The sequence below is a fragment of the Erpetoichthys calabaricus genome, chromosome 5 (assembly GCF_900747795.2).
Source record: "Erpetoichthys calabaricus chromosome 5, fErpCal1.3, whole genome shotgun sequence".
Classification (NCBI taxonomy): Eukaryota; Metazoa; Chordata; class Cladistia; order Polypteriformes; family Polypteridae; genus Erpetoichthys; species Erpetoichthys calabaricus.
Window position 1 is genome coordinate 20,868,099 of NC_041398.2, and position 18,169 is coordinate 20,886,267.

Sequence of the window (18,169 nt, forward strand, 5' to 3'; positions counted from 1 at the left end):
TCTGCTCCTTAGGGACAAGCTGACAGAGATGGGAGTAGATTCATACCTGTTGGCATGGATTGTGGACTATCTTACAGACGGACCTCAGTATGTGCATCTCGGGAACTGCACGTCTGAAATTGTGGTCAGCAGCACAGGAGCGCCACAGGGGACTGTACTTTCTCCGGTCCTATTCAGCCTATAGACATCGGACTTCCAATACAACTCAAAGTCCTGCCATGTGCAAAAGTTCCCTGACGACACTGCTATCGTGGGCTGCATCAGGAGTGGGCAGAAGGAGGAGTATAGGGATCTAATCAATGACTTTGTTAAATGGTGTGACTCAAACCACCTACAACTGAACACCAGCAAAACCAAGGAGCTGGTGGTGGATTTTAGGAGGACCAGGCCCCTCATGGACCCCGTGATCATCAGAGGTGACTGTGTGCAGATGGTGAAGACCTATAAATACCTGGGAGTGCAGCTGGATGATAAATTAGACTGGACTGCCAATACTGATGTGCTGTGCAAGAGAGGACATAGCCGACTATACTACCTTAGAAGGCTGGCGTCCTTCAACATCTGCAATAAGATGCTGCAGATGTTCTATCAGATGGTTGTGGCGAACGCCCTCTTCTATGTGGTGCTGTGCTGGGGAGGCAGCATAAAGAAGAAGGACGCCTCACGCCTGGACAAACTGGTGAGGAAGGCAGACTCTATTGTGGGCACGGAGCTGGACAGTTTGACATCCGTGGCAGCTTCAGCAACAGACTGCTGTCACCGTCCTGCTCCACTGACAGACTGAGGAGATCGTTCCTCCACCACACTATGCAACTCTTCAATTCCACCGGGGGGGGGTAAACGTTAACATTATATAAAGTTATTGTCTGTCTGTTATACCTGCATTGTTATCACTCTTTAATTTAATATTGTTCTTTATCAGTATGCTGCTGCTGGAGAATGTGAATTTCCCCTTGGGATTAATAAAGTATCTATCTATCTATCTATCTATCTATCTATCTATCTATCTATCTATCTATCTATCTATCTATCTATCTATCTATCTATCTATCTATCTATCTATCTATCTATCTATCTAAGCACTTTAAAAACAACCTCAAGGCTCACCAAAGTGCTGTACAAAGAAAAACAACACATAAACACATAAGAACTGAAGAGATTCTAAAAAGAGAGTATAAAAAGTATACAAATAGCCAACATATTATACAGTGTTAAACGCCAGAGAGTAAAAATGTGTTTTTAAATAGGATTTAAAGGCAGCTAGCGAAGGAGCCTGCCTAACGTGCAATGGCAAATCGTTCCAGAGTTTTGGGGCTGCAACTGAAAAAGCCCAATCACCTCGGAGTTTGCATCGTGCCTTGGGAACGCGTAAAAGCATCTGGTCTGCTGACCTGAGAGAGCGAGACGGTACGTAAGGGTGCCGCAGTTCTGATGAATAAAAAGGGGCACAACCATTAAAAGATTTAAAAACGAATACAAGGATCTTAAAATGGATTCAAAAACGAATTGGAAGCCAGTGAAGGGAAGCCAAAATTGGGGTAACATGCTCATGCTTTCTTGTGCCAGTTGAAAATCGAGCAGCAGCGTTTTGCACCAGCTGTAGGCAAGACATGGATTGTAAGTGTGGCCTGTTGCCATTTTGTAGCTTTTGTGGGAAACAGCCCAGACACAGACAGGTAGACGTGTTTAAAGCACCACAACACATTTATTTACAATATTATACAACTGATGAAGCACACAACCCAGTGCCACAGCACCTATCACCAGGCCCTCAACAATGCCTCTCTTTGCCTTTGCTTTCGCCCTCTCCTCTCCTCTCCTCCGAGCTCTGTCCTCTTCCACCCGACTCCAGCCCCCTGACTGGAGCGAGGCGGCCCCTTTAATCTTGTCCTGGATGTGCTCCAGGTGCCTGACGATGTACTTCTGCCAGTACTCCCCAGTGTGGCGGAAGTGCTGCCCTTGCACTCCGGGCATACACCACCCCTGGTCTGTCAGCACTTCCTGGTGTCCCGGAAGTGCTGTCCCCCAGGGAGCAAGGACCGGCCGAGTGCCCAGAGAAAAGAAGCGCCGCTCTCCCGGTTCCTCCTTCCTCCAGGCATCCCGGCAGGGCAGGGTTCCTGGCCATCTATCACACTTTATTCTTCTTAACTGTGTTGCTAGGATGTATTGCACTGTCAAAATTAAGTGCCACGTCACCAATGCTCGGCCTCACACCCTTCATCACACGTGAGGCAGAATCCAAGATTGCGGATCCAACTGTTAATCAGCTTCAGTGTGTGAGTATAAATTCAGGCTTACTCTCACTTTGACTGCGGTAATGGCTTAGCGTCTAGATTTCTACATAAATCTTGCTTTGTTAAAAGTTTTGAGTGTAGATTTTTGTGGTGTTACGCCTTTAAATTATTGTACGGTTTTGAGTCAATGGCCTGAGGCTGAGCATTCAACCCTCCAAGAACTTCACTGTGGGTACTCATAGGATAGATGATCAATTCAGACAAATACCATTTTGTTTGCAGTTTTAACATCGAGATTTACAGTGCATCCGGAAAGTATTCACAGCGCATCATCACTTTTTCCACATTTTGTTATGTTACAGTCTTATTCCAAAATGGATTAAATTCATTTTTTTCCTCAGAATTCTACACACAACACCCCATAATGACAACATGAAAAAAGTTTGAGATTTTTGCAAATTTATTAAAAATAAAAAAACTGAGAAAGCCCATGTCCATAAGTATTCACAGCCTTTGCCATGAAGCTCCAAATTGAGCTGAGGTGCCTCCTGTTTCTCCTGATCATCCTTGAGATGTTTCTGCAGCTTCATTGGAGTCCACCTGTGGTAAATTCAGTTGACTGGACCTGATTTGGAAAGGCACACACCTGTCTATATAAGGTCCCACAGTTGACAGTTCATGTCAGAGCACAAACCAAGCATGAAGTCAAAGGAATTGTCTGTAGACCTCCGAGACAGGATTGTCACAAGGCACAAATCTGGGGAAGGTTACAGAAAAATTTCTGCTGCTTTGAAGGTCCCATTGAGCACAGTGGCCTCCATCATCCGTAAGTGGAAGAAGTTCGAAACCACCAGGACTCTTCCTAGAGCTGGCTGGCCATCTAAACTGAGCAATCGGGGGAGAAGGGCCTTAGTCAGGGAGGTGACCAAGAACCCGATGGTCACTCTGTCAGAGCTCCAGAGGTCCTCTGTGGAGAGAGGAGAACCTTCCAGAAGGACAACCATCTCTGCAGCAATCCACCAATCAGGCCTGTATGGTAGAGTGGCCAGACGGAAGCCACTCCTTAGTAAAAGGCACATGGCAGCCCGCCTGGAGTTTGCCAAAAGGCACCTGAAGGACTCTCAGACCATGAGAAAGAAAATTCTCTGGTCTGATGAGACAAAGATTGAACTCTTTGGTGTGAATGCCAGGCGTCACATTTGGAGGAAACCAGGCACCGCTCATCACCAGGCCAATACCATCCCTACAGTGAAGCATGGTGGTGGCAGCATCATGCTGTGGGGATGTTTTTCAGTGGCAGGGACTGGGAGACTAGTCAGGATAAAGGGAAAGATGACTGCAGCAATGTACAGAGACATCCTGAATGAAAACCTGCTTCAGAGCGCTCTTGACCTCAGACTGGGGCGACGGTTCATCTTTCAGCAGGACTACGACCCTAAGCACACAGCCAAGATATCAAAGGAGTGGCTTCAGGATAAGTCTGTGAATGTCCTTGAGTGGCCCAGCCAGAGCCCAGACTTGAATCTGATTGAACATCTCTGGAGAGATCTTAAAATGGCTGTGCACCGACGCTTCCCATCCAACCTGATGGAGCTTGAGAGGTGCTGCAAAGAGGAATGGGCCAAACTGGCCAAGGATAGGTGTGCCAAGCTTGTGGCATCATATTCAACAAGACTTGAGGCTGGAATTGCTGCCAAAGGGGCATCGACAAAGTATTGAGCAAAGGCTGTGAATACTTATGGACATGGGATTTCTCAGTTTTTTATTTTTAATAAATTTGCAAAAACTTCAAGTAAAGTTTCTCACATTGTCATTATGGGGTGTTGTGTGTTGAATTCTGAGGAAAAAAATGAATTTAATCCATTTTGGAATAAGGCTGTAACATAACAAAATGTGGAAAAAGTGATGCGCTGGGAATACTTTCTGGATGCACTGTAAATAAATAAGAAGTCAAATAATACCGTGACGGTTAGGCAAATGTCTTTTTATGTTGTTTACAAGTCGTAGTTTAGGAGAAACTCCATATCGTTCTCAAACTTATCTCAAAGTGTCATTTTCTTTTTCTGTGTAAAATAGTAGTTTTAAACAATAAAATATATATATGAACATACTATCCAAGAAATGTGCTTGCTTTTTAAAGCAAACCAACAAGACGCTACCTTGTTTGCCACGCATGCTTCCCACATGAAGGGAAAGGTTTCGTAAAAACAACAACTGCTTACGTCTGTAACTAACGACATGAAATACTAGTTATTCATTACAGAATTAATATGCTTTATACTTACACATTCATAATAAAATAGCTCTTATTATGGATAAAAGTTACAGTGGAATGCGTTGTTGTAAAGACCAAGAATTTGATGTGAGAGGAAGTGCAGTGTCATTAAATTTAACTTAACTTAAATGTGTTCAATTCACAGTATAGTTTTTTACTTAGAATAAGTTATAAAAGGGTGGCACAGTGGGTAGCGCTGCTGCCTTGCAGTTAGGAGACCTGTGGTTCGCTTCCCGGGTCCTCCCTGTGTGGAGTTTGTATGTTTTCCCCGTATCTGCATGGGTTTCCCCCCACAGTCCAAAGACACGCAGGCCAGGTGCATCTGCGATTCTACATCGTCCCGTGTGTGTGCCCTGCGGTGGGCTGGCACCCTGCCCGGGGTTTGATTCCTGCCTTGCACCCTGTGTTGGCTGGGATTGGCTCCAGCAGACCCCCGTGACCCTATAGTTAGGATATAGCAGGTTGGATAATGGATGCATGGATAAGTTATAAAAAATGTGTACATTTTAAGAAAAATAATAAGTTACCATTATTCTTGTTTTTTTTAATTGAATTAGAATTAAATAATCAATAAAAAAGGTAAACCCCATTTTTATTAATTAAAGTAATTATTATTTTGCATATAGTTAGCTATTTTTTGTTAGTATTTTTCATACATGCAAGATTTATTTTTTGCAGTGTTCAAATACAAGGGGAACACGCAATGTGCGGCAGCGACGAGACTCACCTCAGCTCGGACTGCGCTCTCCGTCACACACTGCAGGGCTGATGCCTGCAGTTGGCGTGTGCCTGTTGCTGTCTCTCTGTATGTCGCCAATATAATGTTAACAGACACGTTTATTATACACCCTGACTGTCCGCAGTCTGGCTAATATCTTTAATCAATGTGTGTGACAGATTTAGTCTCGCTGATCGGACATTAAACCGCAGTGAAAAGGCACAAGGTGAGCAGACAGTACTGTGCTGACCTGCAGGGGGCACATGTGAGCCCAACAGGTGCTCGCTGTTCTTCTGCGCAGAGGCGCCAATAAGTTAGCGACATCAGAACGTCAAGCGCACTGCAGCGGGCCGTTTATTTTTTTTATTTTGTTCCGACTATCTGCCAAAATGGAACATTATGATTTTTAAAACTAAAAGGAAAAATGGAGGACTTTTACAAGAAAGTGAAGGAGACTTTCGTGGAGAAGGATAGGCGCATGGACTTTATTTACAAATAAAGGTAAGACGTTAAACGATTTTCAGTTTTTTAAAAATATGGGATCAGACTAAGAAAAAAACAATCCAATATTTAAAAACTAAATTTTGACCTTAAATAAAATATTCTTTTGTTTTTCTTTTAGCCTTTTGTTAAACAGTCTGTATTAAAATTGATTACAGCAAATTAAAACCTTTTAAAAGCAACTATATATTTCAATTCAGGTCAAAACTGAAATCTGTTTTTTCTTGTACAGCACTCTGTACTTTCATTTGTATTGAATGAGTTTGAATTGTGGAGCTGCGCTGACAAATTTAGAAAACATGGAGGGTGAGGAGCAAATGCGCTCTCTCCGCTCTCTCTATCTCGCCGCTATAAATGTAGCGTTCTTTCTTATCCAAATATTCGCTGTACCTGTGTGTGTGTAAAGAAAGCTGATGAGATATGAAACAAAACCAGCAGTCAATGTGCCAATTGAAGAGTGAATACGCCTCTCTTTAGGGTTCATATATTTGTAAATGTGACTCTGAAGGAGTGAGTGCCTCACCAGCCATGAGCCTCACCGCACGTCACTGAATGGAGCTATAAATGGGGGAGTCGATAAAAAAACTGGACTGAAATTCCTTGCATGTGTGCATAGTTGGTTAATAAATATGATTCAGATAAAGCTATTACAAATTTATATTATGAACAATAAAGTAAAAAAATAAACATGGGTTGAGCCGGACAACCTCGCAGAAGTGTTAGTAGACACATTTGAGTGTCAGATATTAGTTCTCTATTAATTAAAGTGCTTTTAATTAATTTTATGAATTTGAGCATCACATATTGGTTGTATATTAATTATAGTGTTTTCTGTTTACAAAACTAGGGTGTTGTACCATGTTAGCCATAATGGATGCAATGAGAAGTCATTTAATGTGACACATTTTATTGGCTTACTGAGCAGATTACAAAATGTAAGCTGTCAACAACTGAGGCCCCTTCTTCAGTTAGCCAATAGAAGGAGTCACTTGGCCTGACTTCTCATTGTTTATAAAAGCAAATTAATTTGGTCAATTTGAACATCTGAGCATCACATATTAGTTGTATATTAATTAAATTAAAGTGCTTCGGTTTACAAAAGCAAATTAATTTGGTCAATTTGAACATTTGAGCATCACATATTAGTTGTATATTAATTAAATTAAAGTGCTTCGGTTTACAAAAGCAAATTAATTTTGTCAATTTGAACATTTGAGCATCACATATTAGTTGTATATTAATTAAATTAAAGTGCTTCGGTTTACAAAAGCAAATTAATTTTGTCAATTTGAACATTTGAGCATCACATATTAGTTGTATATTAATTAAATTAAAGTGCTTCGGTTTACAAAAGCAAATTAATTTGGTCAATTTGAACATTTGAGCATCACATATTAGTTGTATATTAATTAAATTAAAGTGCTTCGGTTTACAAAAGCAAATTAATTTTGTCAATTTGAACATTTGAGCATCACATATTAGTTGTATATTAATTAAAATAAAGTGCTTCGGTTTACAAAAGCAAATTAATTTTGTCAATTTGAACATTTGAGCATCACATATTAGTTGTATATTAATTAAAATAAAGTGCCTCGGTTTACAAAAGGAAATTAATTTTGTCAATTTGAACATTTGAGCATCACATATTAGTTGTATATTAATTAAATTAAAGTGCTTCGGTTTACAAAAGCAAATTAATTTGGTCAATTTGAACATTTGAGCATCACATATTAGTTGTATATTAATTAAAATAAAGTGCCTCGGTTTACAAAAGGAAATTAATTTTGTCAATTTGAACATTTGAGCATCACATATTAGTTGTATATTAATTAAAATAAAGTGCTTCGGTTTACAAAAGCAAATTAATTTGGTCAATTTGAACATTTGAGCATCACATATTAGTTGTATATTAATTAAATTAAAGTGCTTCAGTTTACAAAAGCAATATATTAATTGAATTAAAGTGCTTCGGTTTACAAAAGCAAATTAATTTTGTCAATTTGAACATTTGAGCATCACATATTAGTTGTATATTAATTAAATTAAAGTGCTTCGGTTTACAAAAGCAAATTAATTTGGTCAATTTGAACATTTGAGCATCACATATTAGTTGTATATTAATTAAATTAAAGTGCTTCGGTTTACAAAAGCAAATTAATTTTGTCAATTTGAACATTTGAGCATCACATATTAGTTGTATATTAATTAAAATAAAGTGCTTCGGTTTACAAAAGCAAATTAATTTTGTCAATTTGAACATTTGAGCATCACATATTAGTTGTATATTAATTAAAATAAAGTGCTTCGGTTTACAAAAGGAAATTAATTTTGTCAATTTGAACATTTGAGCATCACATATTAGTTGTATATTAATTAAAATAAAGTGCCTCGGTTTACAAAAGGAAATTAATTTTGTCAATTTGAACATTTGAGCATCACATATTAGTTGTATATTAATTAAATTAAAGTGCTTCGGTTTACAAAAGCAAATTAATTTGGTCAATTTGAACATTTGAGCATCACATATTAGTTGTATATTAATTAAAATAAAGTGCCTCGGTTTACAAAAGGAAATTAATTTTGTCAATTTGAACATTTGAGCATCACATATTAGTTGTATATTAATTAAAATAAAGTGCTTCGGTTTACAAAAGCAAATTAATTTGGTCAATTTGAACATTTGAGCATCACATATTAGTTGTATATTAATTAAATTAAAGTGCTTCAGTTTACAAAAGCAAATTAATTTGGTCAATTTGAACATTTGAGCATCACATATTAGTTGTATATTAATTAAATTAAAGTGCTTCGGTTTACAAAAGCAAATTAATTTGGTCAATTTGAACATTTGAGCATCACATATTAGTTGTATATTAATTAAACTAGCAAAATACCCGCGCTTCGCAGCAGAGAAGTAGTGTGTTAAAGAGGTTATGAAAAAAAAAGGAAACATTTTAAAAATAACGTAACATGATTGTCAATGTAATTGTGTTGTCATTGTTATGAGTGTTGCTGTGTTTTATATATATAAAATACACACACACACATATAAACATATATATACATATCTACATATATATATATATATATATATACATATACACATCCACATATCAACATATATATATACACATATATACACACACACACACGCTTTATGGGTGATGATTGTTTTACTCTTTTTATCTTTATTTTATTTTATTGTAGAATCAACTCCTATCTGCGCACAGCAGGGCGGCCGTGGGCAGATGCGTATGGTGTATTCACTCCATGTTATCGTGCATTGCGCTGTCACTGGTATTTTGATAAAAGAATTTGAACAACATATAAGAAGCGTATAAATTATTAAACAGTAAAACATTAACATTTAAGAAGTAAAGTTACATGAAGTACTACTGCAGTGCCTTCGGGTATACCTCATTTTTTGTTTGCCCATTACATGCTTAAATGTATACATTTTTTGGTGTACCTACCCGAGAACACGCGACATATAACCGAGCGTGGGAGAAGCATGGATATTAAACACGCGTTGAGTTCATCTGCTGGTCTCCCTCGTGGAATAACTGGTAATGTTTGACTAAAATCTACAGCGAGTAAAACGACATTACCTCCTATTTTTTTTTTTTATGATCTCTGAGATCTTGCTGTTTTCGGTTCAAGGCTTCATAAGCTCTTTTATGTTGTATGGTGTACTTATCCCAAACCATCATCTTTGAATGTTGCAAGACTTTCACCTTGTATGTAGATCGGGGTAATTACATTCATTGCATTCCTAGTCTGAATCACAATCTGATTGTATGGGTGGTTACCTGGCACTGTAGGGTTGCCACCCGTCCTTTAAAATACGGAATCGTGCCGCGTTTGAGAATGAAATTGCGCGTCCCGTTTTGAATCAATACTGGACGGGATTTATCCCGTATTTTTTTTATCGTTTTTTTTTTAAAGCAGCGTCTCATGCAAATCATCCCACACGCATTTTATGAAGATGCCTCCTTTCCTACTTTGGATTGGGTAATACTTGATGTCATCGTTAGTTTGATTGGTGTTTTTAACTGTCCAGTGAGGAGGGCGTGTGTTTTAAGTAGAGTCTGCAAAGTGTTGGCACTGAGATGTGGCGTCAGCACCATAGTTGAACCCCTAACGTTGCGGTCAGCAAGTCGGCTAACATCCGCCATGTGCCGTCTTTCAATTGCGAGAAGCAGATCATAGAATGGTTGAAACTGTTGCCCCTAACGTTGCGCCACGGCGTGTGGTTCGTTTATACCTCGTGTCTTCTCATTAAACTTTTATCTCACGAATATGTTATTGCAATCCGCAGCGGGAGCGTTTCTATAAACTTAATTGAAACTTACGTTTTACACCATGCTTTGTTTCCCTTATGAACATGCTTGTATGCTTAACTCGCTCCGTTCTCAATTGTTTAATTAATTTTTTGCTCTTCGCTGTTTGCGGCTGTTCCTCCATTTCCCCCTACTTCGTTCTTTTATCTCGCGAATATGTTATTGCAATCCTTAACGGGAGCATTTCAATAAACTGATTGAAAATAGTTTTGCATTTACCTTTTTAGTAAAAGGCGAGCTTTTAAGCCTGAGAAATCACCCCGTAAATGCACACGTTTAATTGCACATGTGTTAATATGTATGCTTACACAGTATTAAAAGACAGTCAAAAATTAACGTCATTTACCTTCGTTCCCGCGTGTGACTCATGCTGTAAATGTCTTCCTTGTTTTTATTTCACGTGATTACGTAGGAGGCGTGATGACGCGATACGTGACTCCGCCTCCTCCATTACAGTGTATGGACAAAAAATATGTTCCAGTTATGACCATTACACTTTGAATTTCGAAATGAAACCTGCCTAACTTTTGTAAGTAAGCTGTAAGGATTGAGCCTGCCAAATTTCAGCCTTCCACCTACACGGGAAGTTGGAGAATTAGTGATGAGTGAGTCAGTCAGTCAGTCAGTGAGGGCTTTGCCTTTTATTATTATAGATTAAAGTGCTTCGGTTTACAAAAGCAAATTAATTTGGTCAATTTGAACATTTGAGCATCACATATTAGTTGTATATTAATTAAATTAAAGTGCTTCAGTTTACAAAAGTAGGATTCAATGAGAAGTCAGGTGAAATGACCCCTTTATTGGCTAACTGAACAGATTCCAAAATGCAAGCTTCTGTGGCAACTGAGGTCCCTTCTTCAGTTCGCCAATAAAAGGAGTCATTTGATGTGACTTCTCATTGTCTACAACAGAAAATCAATTTTGTGAATTTGAGCCTTTGAGCATCACTTATTAGTTGTCTATTAATTAAATGGAAGTGCTTTCCATTTACAAAAGCAAATTCATTTTGTGACGGTGCCTTTATTGCCACGTGTGTGTAGTCAATTGTGCTGATTTCATTAGGAAAATCAGCAATGGCTGCATCATGCGTTTTGGCCTTGGCAGGAATTAACACACTGGTGAGACCTAATCTGGGGTCCTGGGTGCAGTTTGGGTCTACAAAAAGGACAAAGCAGAACAAGAGAAAGTCCAGAGAAGAGCGGCTCGGCTGATTCAGGGCTACAGGTGATAAGTTATGAGGAAAGATTCAAAGAACTGAGCCTTTACAGTTTAAGCAAAAGAAGATTAAGAGGAGACCTGACTGAAGTGTTTAAAATGATGAAGGGAATTAGTGGAGTGGATCAGGACGGTGACTTTAAAGTGAGTTCATCAAGAACATGGGGACACAGCTGGAAACTTGTTAAGCAGGTTTTATATGTGAGACCCCCCAGAACTTCAGAAACAAGGTGCTCTGGCCAGAAAAGTCCAAGATATAGAGACACGTTTGGTGAAAACCAAAGACAGCTTTTGATAAGGAGAAGCTGGCAGCTGCTGTAAAGCATGGAGGTGCCAATGTCGTGATTTGGAGCTGGTTGGCTTCCTTAAGACCGGGACAGCTCACCCTCATAGCCACCACTTAAGAATTATTCATAGAACCGGAGGGTGCTTGAGGATAACGTGAGTCCATCGATGAGAAGATTGAAGCTTGACCTGAAAATGAATCATGCCACCTGGCAATAACTTTAAACTTACCAGTATATCCACCGAAGAATAAAGAAGGGCAGACAAGAAAGAAACAGAAGGTTCTGAAACAGCAAAGTCAAAGCCCAGATCCGAATTCCTTTGAGATGCTGTTGGGGGAATTTGTTGACACAACACACCCCTCAGACAACACACCGCTGGAAGGATTCTTCTTGGAGAAGTTAGAACTTCATCCTATTTGATGTCAGAGACTGCCTAACAGTTTAGAGGAACTGCCAACTTGAGGCGGCAATGCCAGTTAATAGATCCATATGAAACACTTTCTCCAAAGAGGGAAATGGCACATTTGACCATTTTTCATAGACCTAGCCGTGCCACCCGTCTAAAATGAGATGAAATCCAAGTAACCAACGTAGACCTCAGCATATTCAGTATTAATATCTGCAGTGCACCATCTATTGTAATGCACATAGAGATAAAATGCATTACATTTTTCATTCCAACAGATGGTGCATCAAAAAATATTAGCACTGCTTTTAAGAAATCCATAACAAATGTCATATAACAGAGACATAAAGGATGGACAAACTGATACAAACTCACACACAGACACTTGTCCTTTTATTAAGGTGGGAACATCATTGCAACGTGAAACGTTCATTATTATTATTATTATTGAAATTACATCACCTTAATCTTTTTTAAATGAAAGTCAAACCTTTATATATCAGCATAAGTTTAAAACAAATTCATGGGGTGCACTTAATTATTCACACGCCTATTAGTCTGTCACAGGTCTTTTAGCTTTGTCCGTTTCCTTTCTGAAATTTCACCTGACCGTTTTCTGACTTGCAAATGGAGTCACGTTTCTTCAGGTGTACAAAAATCCTGCTGGAAGGTTCTGAGGTTTGAGTACGACGTGTACAAAACATATCCCAAAGTCCAAGTGTTTTCTTTTAAGTTTTGGTGATATTCAAAGCAAAAACACAACATCAAAATGAAAAGGAAATTGATATTACACACACACATTAACTTCTTGTTGAAGACATTTCATTTTAAGTCTTATATATCTTAGTTATATGTGCTTCAGTTGATGTATTTATGTTGTTAATAATAAGTATTAGAACATTAAATACAACATTCAGTCTGAAAACCGCTTGCCTCTAGAACACTCCAAACAATCTCATCTAATCTGACAGACAGTTCATGTTTGTGTATCACTGAGCTCATCTGCCGTTACATCAGACATACAGGCCGAGTGCTGGGAAGGTTCATTAACATGCTATCTTACAGGGGAGGAAACAGAGGTCTTCTACAATCTACGTAGCTGTAGACAATTAATTCTACTTGAGCACAAACGTACAGTATGTGCCTTTAACATTCACTTTTTTGGACTGGCTGTTACAACCTCCAGCTTACAGCTTCAGCTTTTTTCTCAGGGTTCAATTCTCAAAATGGCTTGGATTGCTTACTTTCAGTGTGGGAGGAAACCATTTGCTTATGTCATAAAATGACTTTTCATTAACGCTATTCTGTTAGATTGGCTGCCAGGGCTCATCGTAGTACTTGCATTGTCTCTATTAGTGTTTCCTTAAGTAGTTTGTATGAAGTTCATATTGTGAATTGTCTTGTGGTCATTTACATTCCTGCAGTCTAAGAATCGCTTGCCACTTTAAGAACAGTTAAAAGGCTTCTCAATAGTATGAATCATTATATACTTATGAAGCAGATGGCTGTTTAGGAATCATTTATCACACTCACAACACCAATAAGGCTTCTCTCCACTATGGTAATTATTTAAAAGGGAGAATCCTTTACCACATTTAAAACAGCAACTGGGTTTCCCCCACTGTGAATTTTTGAATGATTATGAAGGCCGCTTTTACTGAAGAATCTTTTCCCACATTCAGAACAACAATTAGGCTTCTCTCCTGTGTGAATTCTTGCATGGTTCTGAAGATTGCAGTTATAGTGAAATCTTTTGCCACATTCTGAACAGCAATATCGCTTCTCTCCTGTATGAATTTGTGTGTGCTGCCGAAGGCTACTGGTGTTGGGAAATCTTTTGCCACATTCAGAACAACAATAGGGCTTTTCTCCTTTGTGAACGCTTAGGTGGTTGTAAAGACTACCGTAATAAGGAAATCTTTTGCCACATTCAGAACAATGATAGGGCTTCTCTCCAGTATGAAATCGTGTGTGCTTCTGAACAGAGCTGCTGTCTGAGAATCGTTTGCCACATTCAGGGCAAGAAAATGGCTTTTCTCCAGTATGAATTCTTGCATGTCTCTGAAGATGGCTACTGTAAGGGAATCTTTTGCCACAATCAGAACAGCAATATGGCTTCAGTCCTTTGTGAATGCTTATGTGGTTGTATAGACTGCCACTACAGAGGAATCTTTTGCCACATTCAGAACAACAATAGGGCTTCTCTCCTGTATGGATTCGTTTGTGCTTCTGAAGAGAGCCACTCTCATAGAATCGTTTGCCACATTCAGAGCAGCAATATGGCTTCTCTCCAGTGTGAATTCGCCTGTGTTTATGAAGGGAGCTACTGTGGGAGAATCTTTTGCCACATTCAGAACAACAATGTGATTTCACTCTTGTGAGATTCGTTTTGTGGTCTTTACAATCAGATTTGTTTTTGAATGTTTTTCCACACTCTCGGCCAGCACACAAAACCTCTTGACTTGTGTTATGAACTTCTCGTTGGTCAGTGCCAAAGGCTTCTGTCTGTACTTGATTCACAACAGAAAGAGAACCGCACTGCAAAGTGGCTGTTGTGAAATTCTCTGATCCTTTTGTTGATTTATTTATATTCCAATTGCTCTGATTCTGTTCAGGAAAGACAATGCCATTCTCCTGGAAATCTGCAGTGAAACAAAGAATTTGGCTAAATGTTATTAAAAATAAATGCATTTAAAAACAGGTGGGTTGCACTTTCAGTAATGTTGCTGCCTGACACATTGGTTCCATTCTTGCTTTCTCCACTTTGTGTGTGTGGACTTAACATGTTCTCCTGCTGTCTGTTCAGATTCTCCATCTTCCTCTCATCGACCACAGATGTGTCTCCTGTGTTAGTCACCGTCAGGGGTGACTGAGTGTGGATCTCTGTGGAATGGCATTCATTCTGAGGCTGCCTAGTGACCCCCAGGTAAAGATGATGTGTGCGATCTGAGAAAAGGAGATGATGATGATGATGATGAAGTGTGGCCTTCATGTGGATTCAGCCAAACTCAAGTTCAAGCCCCTCCATGTCCAGTGGTTTCTATTACCCTTTAACTCTTTATGAAAAGCAATGGAAATAACAAACATTGCTTTCCATTGTTCCTGCTGTTACTATCAAACTGTCCATCCAAATCTTTCTTAGAACAATATTATGGTATGTGTCTTCAAAATCATTTACCGTTTGCCACATATTCTGTTGGTGCATGTTTATATATCTATATCTATCTATCTATCTATACAGTATATATAATCTGTAGCAGTAGTTCCCAAACTCAGTCCTGGGGACCCACTATGGCTACAGGTTTTTGTTGCAACCAACTTCTATTTTTCATTGGACTATTAGCCTAATTAAGTGAGTTGTTATTTCCCAGTTTCTGTGTTGTGGAGTAAATGTAGAAATTAGAAACTAAGTTTGGTATATTTTTATTAAAATGTAAAAGCAGTTATATGGGGAATATGTAGTCTTTTAAGTCATTAACAGTATTTTCAACATAATTTTCATTCTGCTTTTCCAGGTTATTTACTAATTAGCGGGTCTGACACTTAAGTCGTTGCTGCTTTCATCATCCTGGGTATCTGCCATGCTGTTAGGGTTAAATGTGAAGGGAGCAAACTGCACAGGAAAAGGGGAAAATAATACGAAAACAACAAAAGAGTTACAGTAAGTATTTATAGCTTTAGAAAAAAAATTAGAAATATTTTGTAAATGTCTTATAAATGTAAAAAACATACTGTTGTGTAAGAGAAGAGTAAAAAACACCTGCTAATTAAATGAGATCAGTTGTTATCGATTATCATCAACCGACTGTGAATCTGGTGGGAACAGAAACCTGCAGCCACACTGGGTCCCCAGTGCAGAGTTTGGGAACCAGTGATCTATAGAATTGAGAGTGGGAAACACATTTGATTAAATCTGAGTAGAGAGCTGTAGAGATCAGATTGTGATTCAGACTTAAAAAGAATATATATATATATATATATATATATATATATATATATATATATGTATATATGGTTGGAATAGTTTACTGTCAAATAATGCAAAGAGTACGCGACACGTGTTTTGCCCTAATTCTGAGCTCATCAGGCGTACACACTTATTGCACTCCCTTACGGGAATCGAACATCGGACGTCAGAGCCAGAGGCGAAGACCCTAACGCTGCGCCACGGCGTGTGGTTCGTTTATTTGACAGTATGTAGATTGGGGTAATTACATTCATTGCATTCGTAGTCTGACGTCCGAGGTTCGATTCCCGAGAGGGAGTGCAGTGAGTGTGTACACCTGATGAGCCCAGAATTAGGGCGAAACACGTGTCGTGTACTCTTTGCATTATTTGACAGTTAACTATTTCAACCATTCTATGATCTGCTTCTCACAAACAGGGCACCGTGGCGGATGTTAGCAGACTTGCTGGCCAACCACAAGCGTTACCTGGTAGGTAACCACCCATACAATCAGATTGTGACACAGACTACGAATGCCGTGAATATATATATATATATATATATATATATATATATATATATATATATATATATAGCGGAAAGCCAGCCCCCGGACACAGACAGACAGACAGCAGAATGTCCAAAACACACACTTTTATTTTCTTCACAGCAGCACAATGCCTTGTCACCAACAACTGTCTCTCTCTCTTTCTTTCTCTTTCTTTCTTTCTCTTCCTCTGACCTCCACTACCCTCCCCTCCTCACAAGCTCTGTCTCCTTCCTCCCAACTCCAGCTCGTCTACTGGAGGGAGGTGGCCCCTTTAAATATGACCCGGCGTGGTGTGGTGGAAGTGCTGCCATCCAGGGTTCCATAACCATCCGGGCGCCCCCTGGCGGTGGCCACATCCTCCCATAGGGATAAGCTTCCCAGCTCTGTTCCAGTGGCCACCAAGCAGACCTGGCGGCTGCCCTCTCGTGGCCCAGGGGAGGTATCGTCCCTCTCGTGGACCGTCCAGGTGTCCCGGCTGGGTAGGGTCCCCAGCCGCCTGGCACAATTATATAACTATGAGGGCAATCCCAAAAGTAAGGTCTCCAAAGAGGTGGGGACGTAGAGAAACTGTTCGTACAGCTGTTGGCCACACTGTTGCGATTGGTGCTTCCTCCACTCCCAAACAAGCATGTGCGGCTTCGCTTGGGATACTCAATCTTGGCTTGGCAGCCCTTGAAAATGGAGCTCCCGTTGAACGCTACCGCCAAGGGCGAAGTTCGCGCAGGAGACTGTCAACTTCCGACGAGACAGTCAAGAAGGTTGAGGAAAACATGCGTAAAGATCGGCGATTGGAACTTCATTAAATATAGTCCGGACTTGGCACCCAGTGACTACCACCTGTTCCCTAATTTGAAAGAACATTTGTCCGGAAGGCGATTCTGCTCCGACGAGGAGGTGAAAGATGAGGTTCAACGCTTCCTGAAGGACATGGCGGTGAGCAGGTATGACATGGGCATTTGAAAACTACCACAGCGTCTACAAAAATGCATCGACTGAAATGGGGATTATGTAGAAAAACAAATAAGTCTTTAACCTTTAAAATGATGTAAACATTATAGAACATAAATGGTTGTTTGTATTTCTAAAAAAAATAGGAGACCTATTTTTGGGATTGCCCTCGTATTATATATTACAATATATATATATATATATATATATATATATATATATATATATATATATATATATATATATATATTGTAAGACTGGATGCTGTATTTTGCCCGACCCAACACAGACTCACACTGAAGCACATGTAAAATACAAAGAACTTTTATTTTCTTCATCTGTGGGCTACGCCTTCCCCGTACCCACAAACACAACACAGTCCACACACCTAAACAAAAGCACTTTCTTCTCTCTCTTCCACCACCACTCCTCCCAAGCAACCTTGTCCTCCTCCACCCAACTCTAGCCGCTGAGTGGTGGTCGCTGGCTCCTTTTATTGGGTACCCAGAAGTGCTCCAGGTGCTTGATTGCCGACATCCAGCTGCACTTCCAGGTAAGGCGAAACCAGTGCCCAAAAGAGGCCAGCCGCTCCTGTTGCAGCACCCCCTGGTGGCATCTGTGGAACCCCACAGAACTGCACAGAACTCCAACCCCCATGAAGCCCTGGGGGAGTCCAAGGTACCGCTGCAACCCAGAGAGGCTGCCATCTAGCATCTAGGGGGAGATACTGGGCTTCCCACCTTTGTCCC

The 18,169-nt window shown here is 39.7% G+C and overlaps 1 protein-coding gene across 1 annotated transcript in view; it reads right to left on the reverse strand.

Annotated features, from left to right (window-relative positions):
* Positions 1-12,404: 12,404 nt before the first annotated feature.
* The window catches only part of LOC114641670 (zinc finger protein 501-like), a 28,996-nt gene continuing 23,231 nt past the window's right edge, over positions 12,405-18,169 (reverse strand). The window contains exon 3 of the mRNA XM_028790690.2: positions 12,405-14,618. Coding sequence (XP_028646523.1) covers positions 13,546-14,618 — 1,073 coding nt within the window. The 3' untranslated portion in view covers positions 12,405-13,545. The remainder of the gene's footprint in view (positions 14,619-18,169) is intronic.